At 35.3% G+C, this 16,876-nt stretch overlaps 2 protein-coding genes and 1 non-coding gene across 3 annotated transcripts in view; 1 reads left to right on the forward strand and 2 right to left on the reverse strand.

Moving 5' to 3' along the window:
* Positions 1-16,876, reverse strand: part of LOC131935375 (putative tRNA N6-adenosine threonylcarbamoyltransferase) — a 325,139-nt gene that overhangs the window by 131,452 nt on the left and 176,811 nt on the right. The gene's annotated exons all lie outside the window — the stretch shown is intronic.
* On the forward strand, positions 1,446-12,063 carry LOC131935372 (bactericidal permeability-increasing protein). Its single transcript, XM_059291746.1, has 16 exons — positions 1,446-1,591; positions 1,805-1,938; positions 2,152-2,236; positions 2,560-2,691; positions 3,366-3,436; positions 3,550-3,704; positions 4,307-4,370; positions 4,614-4,705; positions 5,279-5,455; positions 6,114-6,191; positions 6,514-6,666; positions 7,332-7,399; positions 8,371-8,413; positions 10,658-10,721; positions 10,912-10,988; positions 11,839-12,063. Exons 2-16 carry the CDS (start codon positions 1,842-1,844, stop codon positions 11,875-11,877), a joined length of 1,395 nt encoding a protein of 464 aa, XP_059147729.1. The 5' UTR covers positions 1,446-1,591; positions 1,805-1,841; the 3' UTR covers positions 11,878-12,063.
* Trnastop-uca (transfer RNA opal suppressor (anticodon UCA)) lies at positions 12,692-12,778 on the reverse strand. The gene has a single exon. It is a non-coding gene; the product is annotated as a tRNA-Sec (tRNA).

Consider the following 16,876-nt stretch of genomic DNA (forward strand, 5'->3'; position numbering starts at 1 on the left):
AGGACAAATGATCTCAGGACAAATTAAATTACCTCAGGACAAATGATCTCAGGACAAATGATCTCAGGACAAATGATCTCAGGACAAATGATCTCAGGACAAATAAAATTTTTTCAGGACAAATGAGCTCAGGACAAATGATCTGAGGACAAATGATCTCTGGACAAAATATCTCAGGACAAATTATCTCAGGACAAATTAAATTACCTCAGGACAAATGATCTGAGGACAAATGATCTGAGGACAAATGATCTCAGGACAAATGATATCAGACAAATGATCTGAGGACAAATGATCTCAGGACAAATGATCTCAGGACAAATAAAATTATTTCAGGACAAATGATCTCAGGACAAATAAAATTATTTCAGGACAAATGATCTGAGGACAAATGATCTGAGGACAAATGATCTGAGGACAAATGATCTCTGGACAAAATATCTCAGACAAAATATCTCACAGCAAAATAATAATAGTATGTACGATGATTTTAGTTGATCTAAAAAAAATTTTATTGACTGTCATATGGTATTGTTTACTATATTTAATATTGTTTATTGAAAGTAAAAATTCATTAAAAAAATTCATAAAAAAACGTTTTACGAAACAAACCTGTGAAGTTTTCTTCTTAATGTTACGACGAGGATAAACAACAATTTAACCGAGACCGGAAACAGCTGTGCAAAGCCAGCGGAAGTCGGAAACTGTCAAGCAGGCCTGGCGTGAGCATTAGGAAACTTCGTTCAGACAAAAGTGCATGCGCCTAGGGAGGGCAGTTACAAGAAGGCAAACCGGAGGGGTGGGGGGGGGGGGGGGGGGGGTAGGGTCAGCGTGCTGATTTTAAAATGGTCAGCTGCAGACATATGAATATTTCTGCGACCATCAACATTTGACGCTTATTTTTTTAACTGTCGAAAATAAGTCTATTCATAAAAACTCACTTAAATATTCCTGATAAGGATAGCAGAAGATGACAATGTAAAAACTATTTCTGGACAAAATATCTAAGGGGACTCAATCCATCTAATTTCTTAAGTATAAAGGGAGCTAATAATTATATGAAATGTTAAAATATATAGGGGGGGGGGGGAGAGTTTTTTTTTTTTTTTTTGCGGGGTGGCCCTTTGTTTCTAGTTCCGCCACTGAATATATATATATATATATATATATATATATATATATATATATATATATATATATATATATATATATATATATATATATATATATATATATATATATATATATATATATATATATATATATATATATATATATATATATATTGAAAGTGAGCCTTTTGGGGATCTATATTTATGGTAGTTGTCTTAGAACCACTCCTCGCCCCCACCCCCCCCCCCCTCCCTCTTTTTTTTTTCTATACCATTTTCCTAGCATGAAGAGTAGCACCAACTCACCCCATTCTTCTGTAGTGCGTACATCCGTGAGTGTTGCGTCACACATCCGGTTAACACTGACCGTTAACTTTTTGGTCCTACTCATACACACACGCTTATATTAGATGTGTTGTTTTACATCAGAGGACGATACTGTAGGTCTTGTAAGAGGCAGATTTTAGATTCTTTGTGAGGTCAGTAGCGTGGTGTTATTGTTCTTATTCGGATCTTACTTATATGTGTTAATGTTTTTTCGTTGTAGAAATCACAAGAAATTTCAACCCACGGAGTGTGGTCGGAATACATTGTACTGCCCCCCCCCCCCCCCCCCCCCCACACCCTCTTATTGTACTGACCCCCCCACCTTTGTACTGACCCTCACACCCTACTATTATACTGACCCCCAGACCACGAACGCCACCACTAGCAGGGCTGCTGAGCATCATGTATCAGATCCTGATCTTCCTCCTTGTCCTGGGCCAGACTCGATCCCTGAACCCCGGCGTGAAGATGAGACTAACAGACAAGGGACTTAACGCAGGTGAAGAAATTCATTCATGCAAGAGTTATGTTTTCATAGCAACCATTAAACAAATATAATTAATTTGATTTCAAAATGTGAAGACAAGTTACACAAACTCTTTAGAAACTCGTTTTGCAAATGTTTTTTTTTATAATATTAAAAAGTTATTAGTGTGAAAATCGAGCACACCATTTAAATCATGGTTCAACACACATTGTCTTTGTACCCCAGTGAACTCAGTTGCCCAAAGTCTTGTGGCCAGAGAACTGGACAAGTTGAAGTTGCCAGATCAAGACGGAAAGGTTTCAGTCAGAAAGTAAAATCTTTTACATGTTTTTTTTTGTCGACTGTTAATTCGTCTATTTGGCATTATTTGACGTTATATATACATACAAACAGACAGATTTACACACCAACTTTATATATATATATATATATATATATATATATATATATATATATATACATATATATATATATATATATATATATATATATATATATATATATATATATATATATATATATATATACATATATATATATATATATATATAAATATATATATATATATGTATATATATATATATATATATATATATATATATATATTGTATGTATTTCTGCGCGGTTGTCCAGCATGAGAAAAGAGAGCCTGACACCCCCACACAGCCACATGAGTCCTGGACCCACCGGTCTAACCTGGACTTTGACAGACTTCAGCCTAAGTGTCGCGTTTGATTGGTCCTACCAGAAGAAAGTTTGGTTCGCGTAAGTTACACACGTCTATGTGTTGTGTTGCTGGTCTACTCCCTGGTTCCCTGTGTGTTCCTTGTGTGTTCTTCATTGTGTGCCCCATGTGTTCCCCTTGTGTTACGTGTGTTCCCAAAGTGTGTGTTCCAAAGTGTGTGTTCCCAAAGTGTGTGTTCCCAATTGTTTGTTCCCAAAGGGTGTGTTCCCAAAGGGGTTTTTCCCAAAATATGTATTCTCAAAGTCTGTTTTCCCAAAGTGTGTGTTCCCAAAGTGTGTGTTCCCATAGTGGGGGATCCCAAAGTGGGTGTTCCCAACGTGTGAGTCCCTGAAGTGTGTGTTTCTAAAGTGTGTGTTCCTAAAGTGTGTGTGCCAAGAGTATAAGTTCCTAAAATGTTCCCAAAGTGGGTGTTCCCAAAGTGGGTGTTCCTAAAGTGGGTGTTCCCAAAGTGGGTGTTCCTAAAGTGGGTGTTCCCAAACTGTGTGTTCCCAAATTGTGTTCTCCCAAAGTGGGTGTTCCCAACGTGTGAGTCCCTGAAGTGTGTGTTTCTAAAGTGTGTGTTCCCAAAGTGTTTCTCTATCCCATAGTGTGTCCCCAGAGTGTTCACAAAGTGTACCTAGTGAGTAGTATTGATGAGTAGCCTAGAAACACTGTGTAAAGTGATCACCTTTCGCTGTTTTAATTTTAATTTCAGTAAAGTGCGTGACAGTGGGAGAGCCAGTGCTACATTTAGAGGGGTCAGCGTGACCGTGACCTTAGCTGTGGGTGAGTAGTCATAAAACATACACGTGACTTTTATGTAGAGAGGATGAAAACATATCATTGTTAAGTCAAAATAGTATAATGAGATAAATAAAGTCTTTAATTTTTACAACCAGATCTAGACGGGAACCAAGAACCACTGTTGAGATCTCGGGGATGTAGTGCCAACATCGGAGACTTTAATCTCAGATTCCACGGCGGCAATGCCTGGCTCTACAACATCATCAAAGGGTTGTTTCAAAGATCTTTGAAAAATAAAATCCGTGACAAGGTTGGTTTAAGTTGATCTCGCTTGAGCACGAGAAAGGTGATTTGATTGTCTGTGTCATCAGTTAAATATTCAGACCGCTTAGCTTGTAAAGTGGAGACAGTGATTTAAACACACAAAAAAAAAACGCTTTAACTCCATAACCCACATTCAAATAAGCCAACACCTAGTCCATAATCAATTTTGTCTCGCATAATGTTCCATATCAAATAATCAGAGGTAATTAAGCATTATTTGTTTACTTCATATGTATTTGGTCCACGCTAACTTGTGGTCTAAATACGTTTTGTATTTGGCCAACACATATTTTTCTATGTGACATGTTTTTTGTATTTGGCCTACTAAGATTTTGACATGTGTTTTGCATGTATCTAGCAAGGTCTCAATTAAATAACGTGATCGCCCATATGACATGCGTTTTTGCGTGTATCTAACAATGTGTGAATGAAATCATGTGATCTCCCATGTGACATGTGTTTTTGCATGTATCTAACAATGTGTGAATGAAATCATGTGATCTCCCATGTGACATGTGTTTTTGCATGTATCTAACAATGTGTGAATGAAATAATGTGATCTCCCATTGTCCATGTGTTAACACCCAGATCTGTGAACTGGTGGAGAAGTTTGTCAATGAAAACGGCGCCAGAGAGTTGAGGACGATGAGAAGTGAGTGGAGTCACTTTGTTGTCTTACACTCACACAAGTTAGACATTTACATAGGAATGTGGTTCTTGTCAGTCTTTTCAACCAGCTTAATTAAACACTTAAGAGACTCACACATTCATATCCACCGATTAACGAAGTGATCGTTGCCATGTATAACAGATCTTCCTATGTTTCAGCCATACATTTTAGTTATATTCAACTAACCTGTTTACATGTTTAAAAACAGATCTTCCTATGTTTCAGCCAGCGCCAATGTTGGAGATCTCTTCGCTCTAGACTTTAAGCTGACCGAGTCTCTGGTGTTTACTCCACAGTACATAGAGTCACGTCACAGTGTAGGTTGTATGTTGTTGTTGTATGTTGTAGTTGTATGTTGTAGTTGTATGTTGTAGTTGTATGTTGTAGTTGTATGTTGTTTGTTGTATGTTGTATTTTGTACAGTTATTGTTGTATGTTGTAGATGTATGTTGATGTAGTACCTTGTATTTTGTATGTTGTATGTTGTACGATGTAGTTGTATGTAGTATATTGTATGGTGTATCTTGTATGTCGCAGTTGTGCTTTGTATCTTGTAGTTGTATGTTGTATGTTCATAGAGTCACGTCAAGTGTACGTCATAGTTGTATATTGTAGATGTATATTGTACTCGCGTCGCTTGACTAATAAAATATGCAGCCTCCAACATAACCTATAGAGTAAACAAACCTCTAGTATAAACCAACATACAGTGCAGATTTTATTCTGTAAATAAAAGGTTAAAATTTGACTACGTTAAATTTGCACTGATAGGAGATCCTAAATCAGAAATAACAAGCACGTTGTGCTGAGTATGAGATGTAGTTGTATGCGCAGTACAATGACGTAGCTGGTCTTGGTGTACAGCTAATGGTCAATGTTGGTGTCCACAGGGTGAGTTCTACTCTAAGACCAGCAGGACGGCCACACCACTGACCCCAGCACCGATTCCAGACTGGCCCTACACGGACAACATGCTGTACATCTGGGTCACTGACTACACGGCCAAGACTGCCGCTTACGTCACGCAGTCCAAAGATTTCCTCAAGTACACCATCACCAAGCAGACGGTAAGTAGGCAACTGTGTGAGAGGGTGTGAGTATTGTTAGAAAAATGTGTGTAGTGCGTGAGAGTTTAAGTACTTTTGAGAGTGTATAAGTAATTTGTGAGTGTAATTACTGTGTAAGAGAATGTGTATAATTTGTGAGAAAGTGTAATTGTTATGTGATGAAATGTAAGTACTTGGTGGGTGAGTGAACCATTTGAGCGGACACTAGAATTATCTTTGAAACAATGTATCTTGTTATTACCCTGCAGATACCTGCCGTAAAATTATCTTTGAATTATCTTTGGAACAATCTATCTTGTTATTACCCTGCAGATACCTGCCGAAGAATTATCTTTGAAACAATCTATCTTTCTATAACCCTACAGCCACAGTTACCTGCCGTAGAATTATCTTTGAATTATCTTTGAAACAATCTATCTTGTTTTTACCAAGCAAATACCTGCCGTAGAATTATCTTTAAAACAATCTATCTTGTTATAACCCCGCAGTTACCTGCCGTAGAATTATCTTTGAATTATCTTTGAAACAATCTATCTTGTTATTACCAAGCAAATACCTGCCGTAAAATTATCTTTGAAACAATCTATCTTGTTATTACCCAGCAAATACCTGTCGTAGAATTATCTTTGAAACAATATATCTTGTCATTCCCCCGTAGTTACCTGCCGAAAGTAGATCTATCTTGGATACCACCTGCCCATCTGATGAAACCTGTGTCGGTGCTTTCATTGATCAGGTAATTATTTTAATCTAAATACGTTAATCAATCATTGTTCATCACGCAAATAGTGCTATTGACAAATTGTAACTATTTACACAACTACAGTTTATTGGACTCCATTTATTACTTGATACTATTCACACAACTCTATTTTATCTGATAGCGTTTATAACTTGCTACTATTCATACAACTCTAATTTATCTGATATAATTTATAACTTGAAACTATTCTTACAATTCTAATTAAACTGATATCATTTATAACTTGATACTATTCACACAACAACAGTTTATCGGACAATAAAAACCTCCATGCTATTCACACGATTGTTTTCAGCTGAGTGAGAATTATCCCAACACAAGTGTGGCCATAGACATCAGGTCAGCCAAAACACCGGAAGTTGCGTTTACAACCTCTGGCCTTGACCTCAAACTGTACGGGCAGTTGACCTTCACCGCTGGAGGTCAAACTTTTCTCAGCTGTTTGGTTGTAAGTTGGTTGTAATTAGCTTGATTAACTTTGTTTGTTGGTTGTAATTAGCTTGATTAACTTTGTTTGTTGGTTGTAATTAGCTTGATTAACTTTGTTTGTTGGTTGTAATTAGCTTGATTAACTTTGTTTGTTGGTTGTAATTAGCTTGATTAACTTTGTTTGTTGGTTGTAATTAGCTTGATTAACTTTGTTTGTTGGTTGTAATTAGCTTGATTAACTTTGTTTGTTGGTTGTAATTAGCTTGATTAACTTTGTTTGTTGGTTGTAATTAGCTTGATTAACTTTGTAAGTTGGTTGTAATTAGCTTGATTAACTTTGTTTGTTGGTTGTAATTAGCTTGATTAACTTTGTTTGTTGGTTGTAAGTTGGTGTTGTAGTTAATTTGTAATTACTTTGATGGCGTTTTAAGTTCATTTTAATACTGTAAAACTCATCATTCACTTCATAAAGTTACACGTAGTTAATGAATAATAGTATATTGTTGTGTTATTAATATAAATATATAGGCTTACGTATATATATATATAAATAAATAAAAAATAAAAAAAAAAATATATATATATATATATATATATATATATATATATATATATATATATATATATATATATATATATATACGCCTCTGAACATGCATAGATCATATCTATCATAACTTGTAGACTCTGTCTCTGTCGGGCACTGCACAAGTAGAAAATGAAAAGCTCATTGGAAGTATAACTGATATAAGGTATGTGTTGTAGCTGATATAAGGTATGTGTTGTAGCTGATATAAGGTATGTGTTGTAACTGATATAAGGTATGTGTTTTACCTGATATAAGGTATGTGTTGTAGATGATATAAGGTATGTGTTGTAGATGATATAAGGTATGTGTTGTAGATGATATAAGGTATGTGTTGTAGATGATATAAGGTATGTGTTGTAGATGATATAAGGTATGTGTTGTAGATGATATAAGGTATGTGTTGTAGATGATATAAGGTATGTGTTGTAGCTGTTATAAGGTATGTGTTGTAGCTATATTAGATAGGTGTTATATCTGATATAAGGTATGTGTTGTAGCTGTTATAAGGTATGTGTTGTAGCTGATATAAGGTATGTGTTATAGCTATATAAGGTATGTGTTATAGCTATATAAGGTATGTGTTGTAGCTGATATAAGGTAAGTGTTATAGCTGATATAAGGTATGTGTTGTAGATGATTTAAGGTATGTGTTGTAGATCTATTAATTAAGTGTTGTAGCTGATATAAAATGTGCTGTTGCTGATAAGTTATGTGTTATAGATAGGTGTTATAGCTGATATAAGGTATGTGTTGTAGCTGACATCATATATATTTTATAACAGATCTGGCGAATGATTTATGAGTGTATGATTTACACCAAAAAATGTCCGACTAGTTTGTCTTGGGCTACTCTTTAATTCAACAGGACGATTGATCACACATTCAAGCATATTCCCCCTTTCCATTGAACGAAAGAGAATTTATAAAGAAAATATATTGTTGACCGAGTGTTCTCCCCCCCCCCCCCCCTCCTTTCCCTGGGAAATTTATGCCTGTCCCGCTTCCCCAAATGTTTTTAGTTTCAAGTACCCCCAAATCTATGCCCCCCCCCCCCCCCCGCCCCGGAGAAAATGTCTGTAAACAACACAGATCATGTATTCTTAGCCACGTATTATTGGTCTTTTTATTCCCCAGTCTTACAGTATCTGAAGCCTCACCGCCCATGAACCGTGTCTATGTAAGTGTTACTGGTAAATCTGTAAGGTCTCTTACATTTGTATACTCACTGTAGCCAGGTTAAACATACACGTTTACACTCACACTAGAATCAGTCAACTGTAGCCAGGTTAAACATACACGTTTACACTCACACTAGAATCAGTCAACTGTAGCCAGGTTAAACATACACGTTTACACTCACACTAGAATCAGCCAACTGTAGCCAGGTTAAACGTACACGTTTACACTCACACTAGAATCAGTCAACTGTAGCCAGGTTAAACATACACGTTTACACTCACACTAGAATCAGTCAACTGTAGCCAGGTTAAACATACACGTTTACACTCACACTAGAATCAGTCAACTGTAGCCAGGTTAAACATACACGTTTACACTCACACTAGAATCAGTCAACTGTAGCCAGGTGAAACCTTTAAGTTTTTCACTTTTCTTACAAGAAGAAATAAATCATAATTTTTATCTACTGAGATGGAAAAGTCTTCCAAAAATAAATCTCTATCATTAAAATCGCTGTACAACTTACAAAGCAATTTATTGACAACAAGCATATCGGGTTAGTTGTTATATAGCTTACCTACTTGATACAGTTGTTGTTGATGTCGTTTTTTTTATTGTTAGCTGGATGTGCTTAACGAGTACAGCCGTTATTGTTGTTGTTATTGTTGTTGCTATTGTTGTTGTTATTGTTGTTGTTATTGTTGTCGCTATTTTTGTTGGTCCTGTTGGTCGCTAAAAATAATATACTTGTTATTGTTGGTTTGGGGAAGCTACTTGATACAGTTGTTGTTGTTGTTGTTGGTTTGATGTAGGCCTATCTACTTGATACAGCTGTTGTTGTTGGATTGGTATAGCTACTTGATACACTTGTTGTTCTTGGTTTGGTGCTTGATACAGTTGTTGTTGTTGTTGGTTTGATGTAGGCCTACCTACTTGATACAGTTGTTGTTGTTGGTTTGGGTTAGCTACTTGATACAGTTGTTGTTGTTGTTGGTTTGATGTAGCTACTTGATACAGTTGTTGTTGTTGGTTTGGTGTAGCTACTTGATACAGTTGTTGTTGTTGTTGGTTTGATGTAGGCCTACCTACTTGATACAGTTGTTGTTGTTGGTTTGATGTAGCTACTTGATACAGTTGTTGTTGTTGGTTTGATGTAGCTACTTGATACAGTTGTTGTTGTTGTTGGTTTGATGTAGCTACTTGATACAGTTGTTGTTGTTGTTGGTTTGGTGTAGCTACTTGCTACAGTTGTTGTTGTTGGTTTTGTGTAGCTACTTGATACAGTTGTTGTTGTTGTTGGTTTGGTGTAGCTACTTGCTACAGTTGTTGTTGTTGTTGGTTTGGTGTAGCTACTTGATACAGTTGTTGTTGTTGGTTTGGTGTACCTACTTGATACAGTTGTTGTTGTTGTTGGTTTGATGTAGCTACTTGATACAGTTGTTGTTGTTGGTTTGGTGTACCTACTTGATACAGTTGTTGTTGTTGGTTTGATGTAGCTACTTGATACAGTTGTTGTTGTTGGTTTGGTGTAGCTACTTGATACAGTTGTTGTTGTTGGTTTGGGGTAGCTACTTGATACAGTTATTGTTGTTGCTTTGGGTTAGCTACTTGATACAGTTGTTGTTGTTGTTGGTGTAGGCCTACCTACTTGATACAGTTATTGTTGTTGGTTTGGGGAAGCTACTTGATACAGTTGTTGTTGTTGGTTTGGTGTAGCTACTTGATACAGTTGTTGTTGTTGGTTTGGTGTACCTACTTGATACAGTTGTTGTTGTTGGTTTGGTGTAGCTACTTGATACAGTTGTTGTTGTTGGTTTGGTGTAGCTACTTGATACAGTTGTTGTTGTTGGTTTGGTGTAGCTACTTGCTACAGTTGTTGTTGTTGGTTTGATGTAGCTACTTGATACAGTTGTTGTTGTTGTTGGTTTGGGGAAGCTACTTGATACAGTTGTTGTTGTTGCTGTTGTTGGTTTGGGGTAGCTACTTGATACAGTTATTGTTGTTGCTTTGGGTTACCTACTTGATACAGTTGTTGTTGTTGTTGTTGTTGTTTTGGGGAAGCAACTTGATACAGTTGTTGTTGTTGCTTTGGGTTACCTACTTGATACAGTTGTTGTTGTTGTTGTTGTTGTTTTGGGGAAGCTACTTGATACAGTTGTTGTTTTTGATTTGGTGTAGGCCTACTTGATACAGTTGTTGTTGTTGTTGGTTTGCTACTTGATACAGTTGTTTTTTTCACTAGATGTTCATGCTAAATGTAGTTGCCAATCGCCTTGTCAGAACTGTTGTACAGCCCGCTCTAAATGGTAAGTTTCAATGTTGTAAACCTAAATATTCAGTTTTCATTCATGTATGCGTCAGGGGAAGGTAATTATTGAACCATTCTTCTAGACAGAACAGTATATATTCATTCATATATTATTGAGGGAGGCGGATCTTTTATTGAAAAAATTATTTCTATGACGATCAAAGTTTATAATTGTGTATGCTCTATAGATCTAGCCAGGAAGGGAGTTGACCTTCCCATCCCTAAAGGTGTCAAGTTTTCCAATAGCAGACTCGCATTTTATAATGTAAGTTCAAATAGCAGACTCGCATTTTATAATGTAATAGCAGACTCGCATTTTATAATGTAAGTTCAAATAGCAGAATCACATTTTATAATGTAAGTTCCAATAGCAGACTCACATTTTATAATGTAAGTTCAAATAGCAGAATCACATTTTATAATGTAAGTTCAAATAGCAGAATCACATTTTATAATGTAAGTTCAAATAGCAGAATCACATTTTATAATGTAAGTTCAAATAGCAGAATCACATTTTATAATGTAAGTTCCAATAGCAGACTCACATTTTATAATGTAAGTTCCAATAGCAGACTCACATTTTATAATGTAAGTTCCAATAGCAGACTCACATTTTATAATGTAAGTTCCAATAGCAGACTCACATTTTATAATGTAAGTTTACCAGACTCACATTTTATAATGTAAGTTCAAATATCAGACTCACATTTTATAATGTAAGTTTACAAGACTCACATTTTGTAATGTAAGTTTACCAGTCTCACTTTTTTTGATAATGTAAATTTACCAGACTCACATTTTGTAATTTAAGTTCAAATACCATACATACATTTTATAATGTAAGTTTTCACATTAGAGAATGGGTGTAAATCTACAGTCTTGGGCTCTAATACTCTGCTCCAACCGTAAAGACACACACACACACACACACATATATATATATATATATATATATATATATATATATATATATATATATATATTTATTTATTTATTTATTTATTTATATATATATATGTTTATATATATATATATATATATATATATATATATATATATACTTATATATATACTTATATATAATCTTATTATTCATTTATGACCAAAATTGTCAGGGTTACCTGCTAGTGGCAACTGACGCCATATTCACATGAAAGCAATGACGTCACTTCCTATGAAATGAACATTGATGAAGATGTCAAGGAATGGCTAACAATGTTGTACCATATACTCACACGGATAAAATTGTTTGGCGTTAGACTACACGGAGTTCCACTCTACTGAGATTTATATAGAGTTGAAATTGTCCATGAAATAAAGAAAAATAGAAGAGAAAAAAATTATTCCACGTTGCATTATTTAGTAGTAAATATGTTTGTCAGTTAAACTTTAAAATATAACCAAATTAATTCAACAAAAAGCAAAATAATACTAAATAATACCAAATGTATACCACTATCTACTTTAAACACATTTAACAATGAACCCATAGGAAAATGGACATATATTCAGATGCAATACACCACAACACGCGTACCTAAAGAAATGAGTTTTCGGCGCTATTTGTTTGATGGCTGTCATTGACATTCGACTTGAAGTTCCCATTTTTACATTTCAAAAGCTCAGTCAAAGAAAAGTATTTTAGTTTAGTTTCAATGTTCGTTTAATTACAAACGTTGTGTGAAATCTACTTGTTTATTTTCGTAATATTGAACTTAACAATGCATCTGTCGACTTGGAAGTAGGCCTACATATTGGCTGATAGATGAGTAAAATAAAAGTATAAATTGACGCTGTTTGCAGTCAACATTCCCTAGCTAGACATACATCAAGTACTGATTAACTGCACCTATGTTTAAAAGTGTTAGAAATATTTTACCTCTGGATTATCAGACAGCTGTGTACAGAAATCAGAGTTATTGACACTCTGATAGACTCACTCAGCAAAAGTAGATATCCAGCACTCATCGCCCGGAAGGTGGAATTGAACCACTCCGACGTTAGTCGGCTACAGGTTTGAAGCCTGCACCCCAGACCACTGAGGTTCATCCGGACGACCAACTAAAGTATTTAGCTGTTTATAGAGGGCAACGATATTTTATTTTACAATATTATGGTTTATGTTTTACTAATAAAACAGACAATAAATAGATATAAAAAATAAATACCAACAATTTTAACCTACATGACAGAACGTGTATACAATAATTATTTTTTCTAAATATTGGATAAAATTTTTTACAATTATCAACTAACTGCTGGCTTCAAAAAATAAGTTTAAGTTAAATCTACTTAACTTAGTTGGTTATCGAACATAAATTCACATGCTCCAATATAATCGATCAGTTTTTGAAATATCAAATCCTTATGCAAGGCATTAAGTAATATATAAAAATATAAAAAGACTAATTTAAAAAATGATATCGATAATACGAGATAAAAATGTTAATTTGAACATAGATTCAAATTTTAACAGGTAAAATTGTATCGTTTTAATCAAGGTAACAAATATAGGAGTCATAGGTGTTATATGGCCTATATGACAGCTTCATACGTTGTATTAAATGGGAGCCAATAAGAAAAACAATGTACGTAATAATTATATTTTTAAACTTTATCTGTTACACAATTTGTTCAAGAGTTCATAGGTTTAGCACAGTACAAAACTTTATCTGTTACTCAATTTGTTCAAGAGTTTATGGGTTTAGCACAGTACAAAACTTTATCTGTTACTCAATTTGTTCAAGAGTTTATGGGTTTAGCACAGTACAAAACTTTATCTGTTACTCAATTTGTTCAAGAGTTTATGGGTTTAGCACAGTACAAAACTTTATCTGTTACTCAATTTGTTCAAGAGTTTATGGGTTTAGCACAGTACAACCGATGTGTAATTGGTTTTTTTTTTAAATTTATTTTTGTCAAGCATTTAACAGACACTGAAATTTATACTTCATTAAAATATTAACTAAATACAGTTGAAATTACATTTAAATATCTACTAAACGTTTACTTTAAATTAAAAAAAAAACCCCACTAATTATTGCACTATTATAATTAGTCAGATGTAATTAGTGTGGCTCGGCAGCCGCGTCGAATCAATTGAATTACCGCGCCATGGCTCGGTGTATTAATTATGTTAATTAATTAGTATGCTGAAAACTGGCCGTCCTAATCTGTCTTATTCTGTATTTAAAATAAGTTAAGAAAAAAACCGTTCGTGTGTTTACTCGAGTTCTAAATTCCATAAGTCCCAATTTAAAACTGCGCAATTTTGAAAAAACTTTTGGACTAAAATAAATAAACTTTTTTGCTATGTCCATAAAGTCTGAGATTAAAACTGCGCAAATAAAAAAAAATGCACTAATATAAATGAACAGGATGTTCTGTTATTTAATTGAAACCAAAAGCCCAGGATTTTTTGTCGTGTAGATCTACATCCGCCTATCTATTTACCTCTATTACTAATCCAGTGTAAGTCGGTGTGGATTATAAATAAAGGTTAAAAATAACGCAATTAAAGCTGTTTTATAACTAGGTTGTATAAAGGATGATGTGAACTTTTAAAAAAATTAAATTGAACTCACCATTAGAAATGTCGTACTTTACCCACCGTTAGAAATGTCGTACTTTACCCACCATTAGAAATGTCGTACTTTACCCACCATTAGAAATGTCGTACTTTACCCACCAATAAAAATGTCGTACTTTACCCACCATTAGAAATGTCGGACTTTACCCACCATTAAAATGTCGTACTTTACCCACCATTAAAATGTCGTACTTTACCCACCATTAAAATGTTGTACTTTACCCATCATTAGAAATGTCGGACTTTACCCACCATTAGAAATGTCGAACTTTACCCACCAATTAAAATGTCGTACTTTACCCACCATTAGAAATGTCGCACTTTACCCACCGTAAGAAATGTACTTTACCCACCATTAGAAATGTCGTACTTTACCCACCAATAAAAATGTTGTACTTTACCCACATTAGAAATGTCGAACTTTACCCACCGTTAGAAATGTCGTACTTTACCCACCGTAAGAAATGTCGTACTTTACCCACCATTAGAAATGTCGTACTTTACCCACCGTAAGAAATGTCGTACTTTACCCACCATTAGAAATGTCGAACTTTACCCACCGTTAGAAATGTCGTACTTTACCCACCGTAAGAAATGTCGTACTTTACCCACCATTAGAAATGTCGAACTTTACCCACCGTTAGAAATGTCGTACTTTACCCACCGTAAGAAATGTCGTACTTTACCCACCATTAGAAATGTCGTACTTTACCCACCATTAGAAACGTCGTACTTTACCTACCATTAGAAATGTCGTACTTTGGTCGCCGGGAGCAATGTCGTATTTCTCTAACGTCTAGAAAATTACACCGGTTTTAATTACCACGGTTTTAATTACCCACGAGCGCCCCACACGGCGTTACTATCCCCTCCCTCCGCCCCCCCCCCCCTTTCCTCAATTTCCAACTACAAAATAATGCATCTGTCTAACTTTGACAAGTAATTAATTTAGACAGGCGTTAAGGCTTATTTATGTGTGGCGAGGCGTTAAGTAATCTTTATGGGGTATCTTTGTGTGCTTTTTAACTTTTCCAAAGTACGAAATTTATAATTTTTGAGGGATTAAGACCATTGTAAGTCCGTGTTATATATATATATATATATATATATATATATATATATATATATATATATATATATATATATATATATATATATATATGTATGTGTGTGTGTGAGTGTGTGTGTGTGTATTTATTTATATTGAGGCCATGTGGATTATCTCCCCCGCTGAACGGGTTAGGCATTAATTCCGTAGCACAGTTCATGTCACATTTAGGTGTATACAGGGTAGTGTAATTGACCTGAGGTGACCTGAGTGAGGTTAATCTGACCTGACCTGGGAATTAAACTTGGGAAAACACACAAGAAGATATCCGCCCATGGGACCATTGTACTCGTTAACACTAGCGGAGAGGGGGGGGGGGCAGTGATAGCCACTGCTGGGTTAGCCCATGTATGTAGTGAGTTGTGACGCTTGCGTCATGCCTATAGACTTAGACTATACCAGACTGTTACGGACAAGAAGTGCGTAACAATATATACATACGAGCCGGCCCGCGGCATAACATACGCCGCTATTTAGTTGTTGTTTTTTCTACTTTTCAGTAATTCATAATTTGTGAATTCGACAGTACCAACGCTGCCACTGAAAATATTTCTTTAAAACACTATAAGTAGCTCGTTAAGGACCATAACCCCCCCCCTTCCTTCCCCCCCCCCCCCTACGTTTAAAATCGTTGGCTCTGCTTGTAAACATTTAGAGTGAACACAGCTCACTAAAACCATGTAGGGGTGGGGAGGTAGGGAGAGCGTTTGCAGCTTGTTTTCTAACGGCTGGAAGAGGAGAATTATATATATAGATAGACACACACACACACACACACACATTAATATATATATATATATATATATATATATATATATATATATATATATATATATATATATATATATATATATATATATATATATATATACAGTTGTGCCTGGAAATAAAAAAAATAATTACAATTTAGGTGACTTGTGTGGACGTCTGGTAAAAAGAAATATGGATGTAAACAAACAGAACATACTCCCGCCCACCCAAGGTACACTCTCAACTTTCTCAACTCTGGTGACAAATACTTCACTCACACAGCCCCCACCTCTCGATCACGTGTAAATGTATCTACAATAACACCACAAGAAGTATACAATAACAGGCCATGAAGTATACAAACCACTCGTGTTCAGACCAGGCATAAAGGTGAAATAAATATTTTGTAAGTATGGCTGGGGTGATTCATCAACTGCCACCTCAACTTGACAGAAGGTGCATTAACATGCTAATGTTTGTTTACACCGCCCAGGGTCAAATAAAAACAGACTGGTTCACTTGGTGGGGAATGGGGGATCTTTTGAGCTTTGTTAAACATAGACCCAGGTACGAACAAATGCAGGATTCAGACAGGGTTCAACAACATCCGTTCGGCACTGACAATTTGGCTTCCGTGTAGGGCCCTATATATACAGGATATACAGCATGGAATTGGGAGTCTACATGGGACATAACCCGCTTTGTA

The sequence above is a fragment of the Physella acuta genome, unplaced genomic scaffold, assembly GCF_028476545.2.
Source record: "Physella acuta isolate Inbredline_101_S28 unplaced genomic scaffold, ASM2847654v3 ptg000144l, whole genome shotgun sequence".
Taxonomy (NCBI): Eukaryota; Metazoa; Mollusca; class Gastropoda; family Physidae; genus Physella; species Physella acuta.

Bases quoted from the DNA above. Each gene is read 5' to 3' on its own strand.
- LOC131935372 (XM_059291746.1), top strand. From the start codon at position 1,842: ATGTATCAGATCCTGATCTTCCTCCTTGTCCTGGGCCAGACTCGATCC. The intron at 3,705-4,306 runs GTTGGTTTAAGT...GTTAACACCCAG, and splicing joins AAAATAAAATCCGTGACAAG to ATCTGTGAACTGGTGGAGAA. The intron at 4,371-4,613 runs GTGAGTGGAGTC...CCTATGTTTCAG, and splicing joins AGAGTTGAGGACGATGAGAA to CCAGCGCCAATGTTGGAGAT.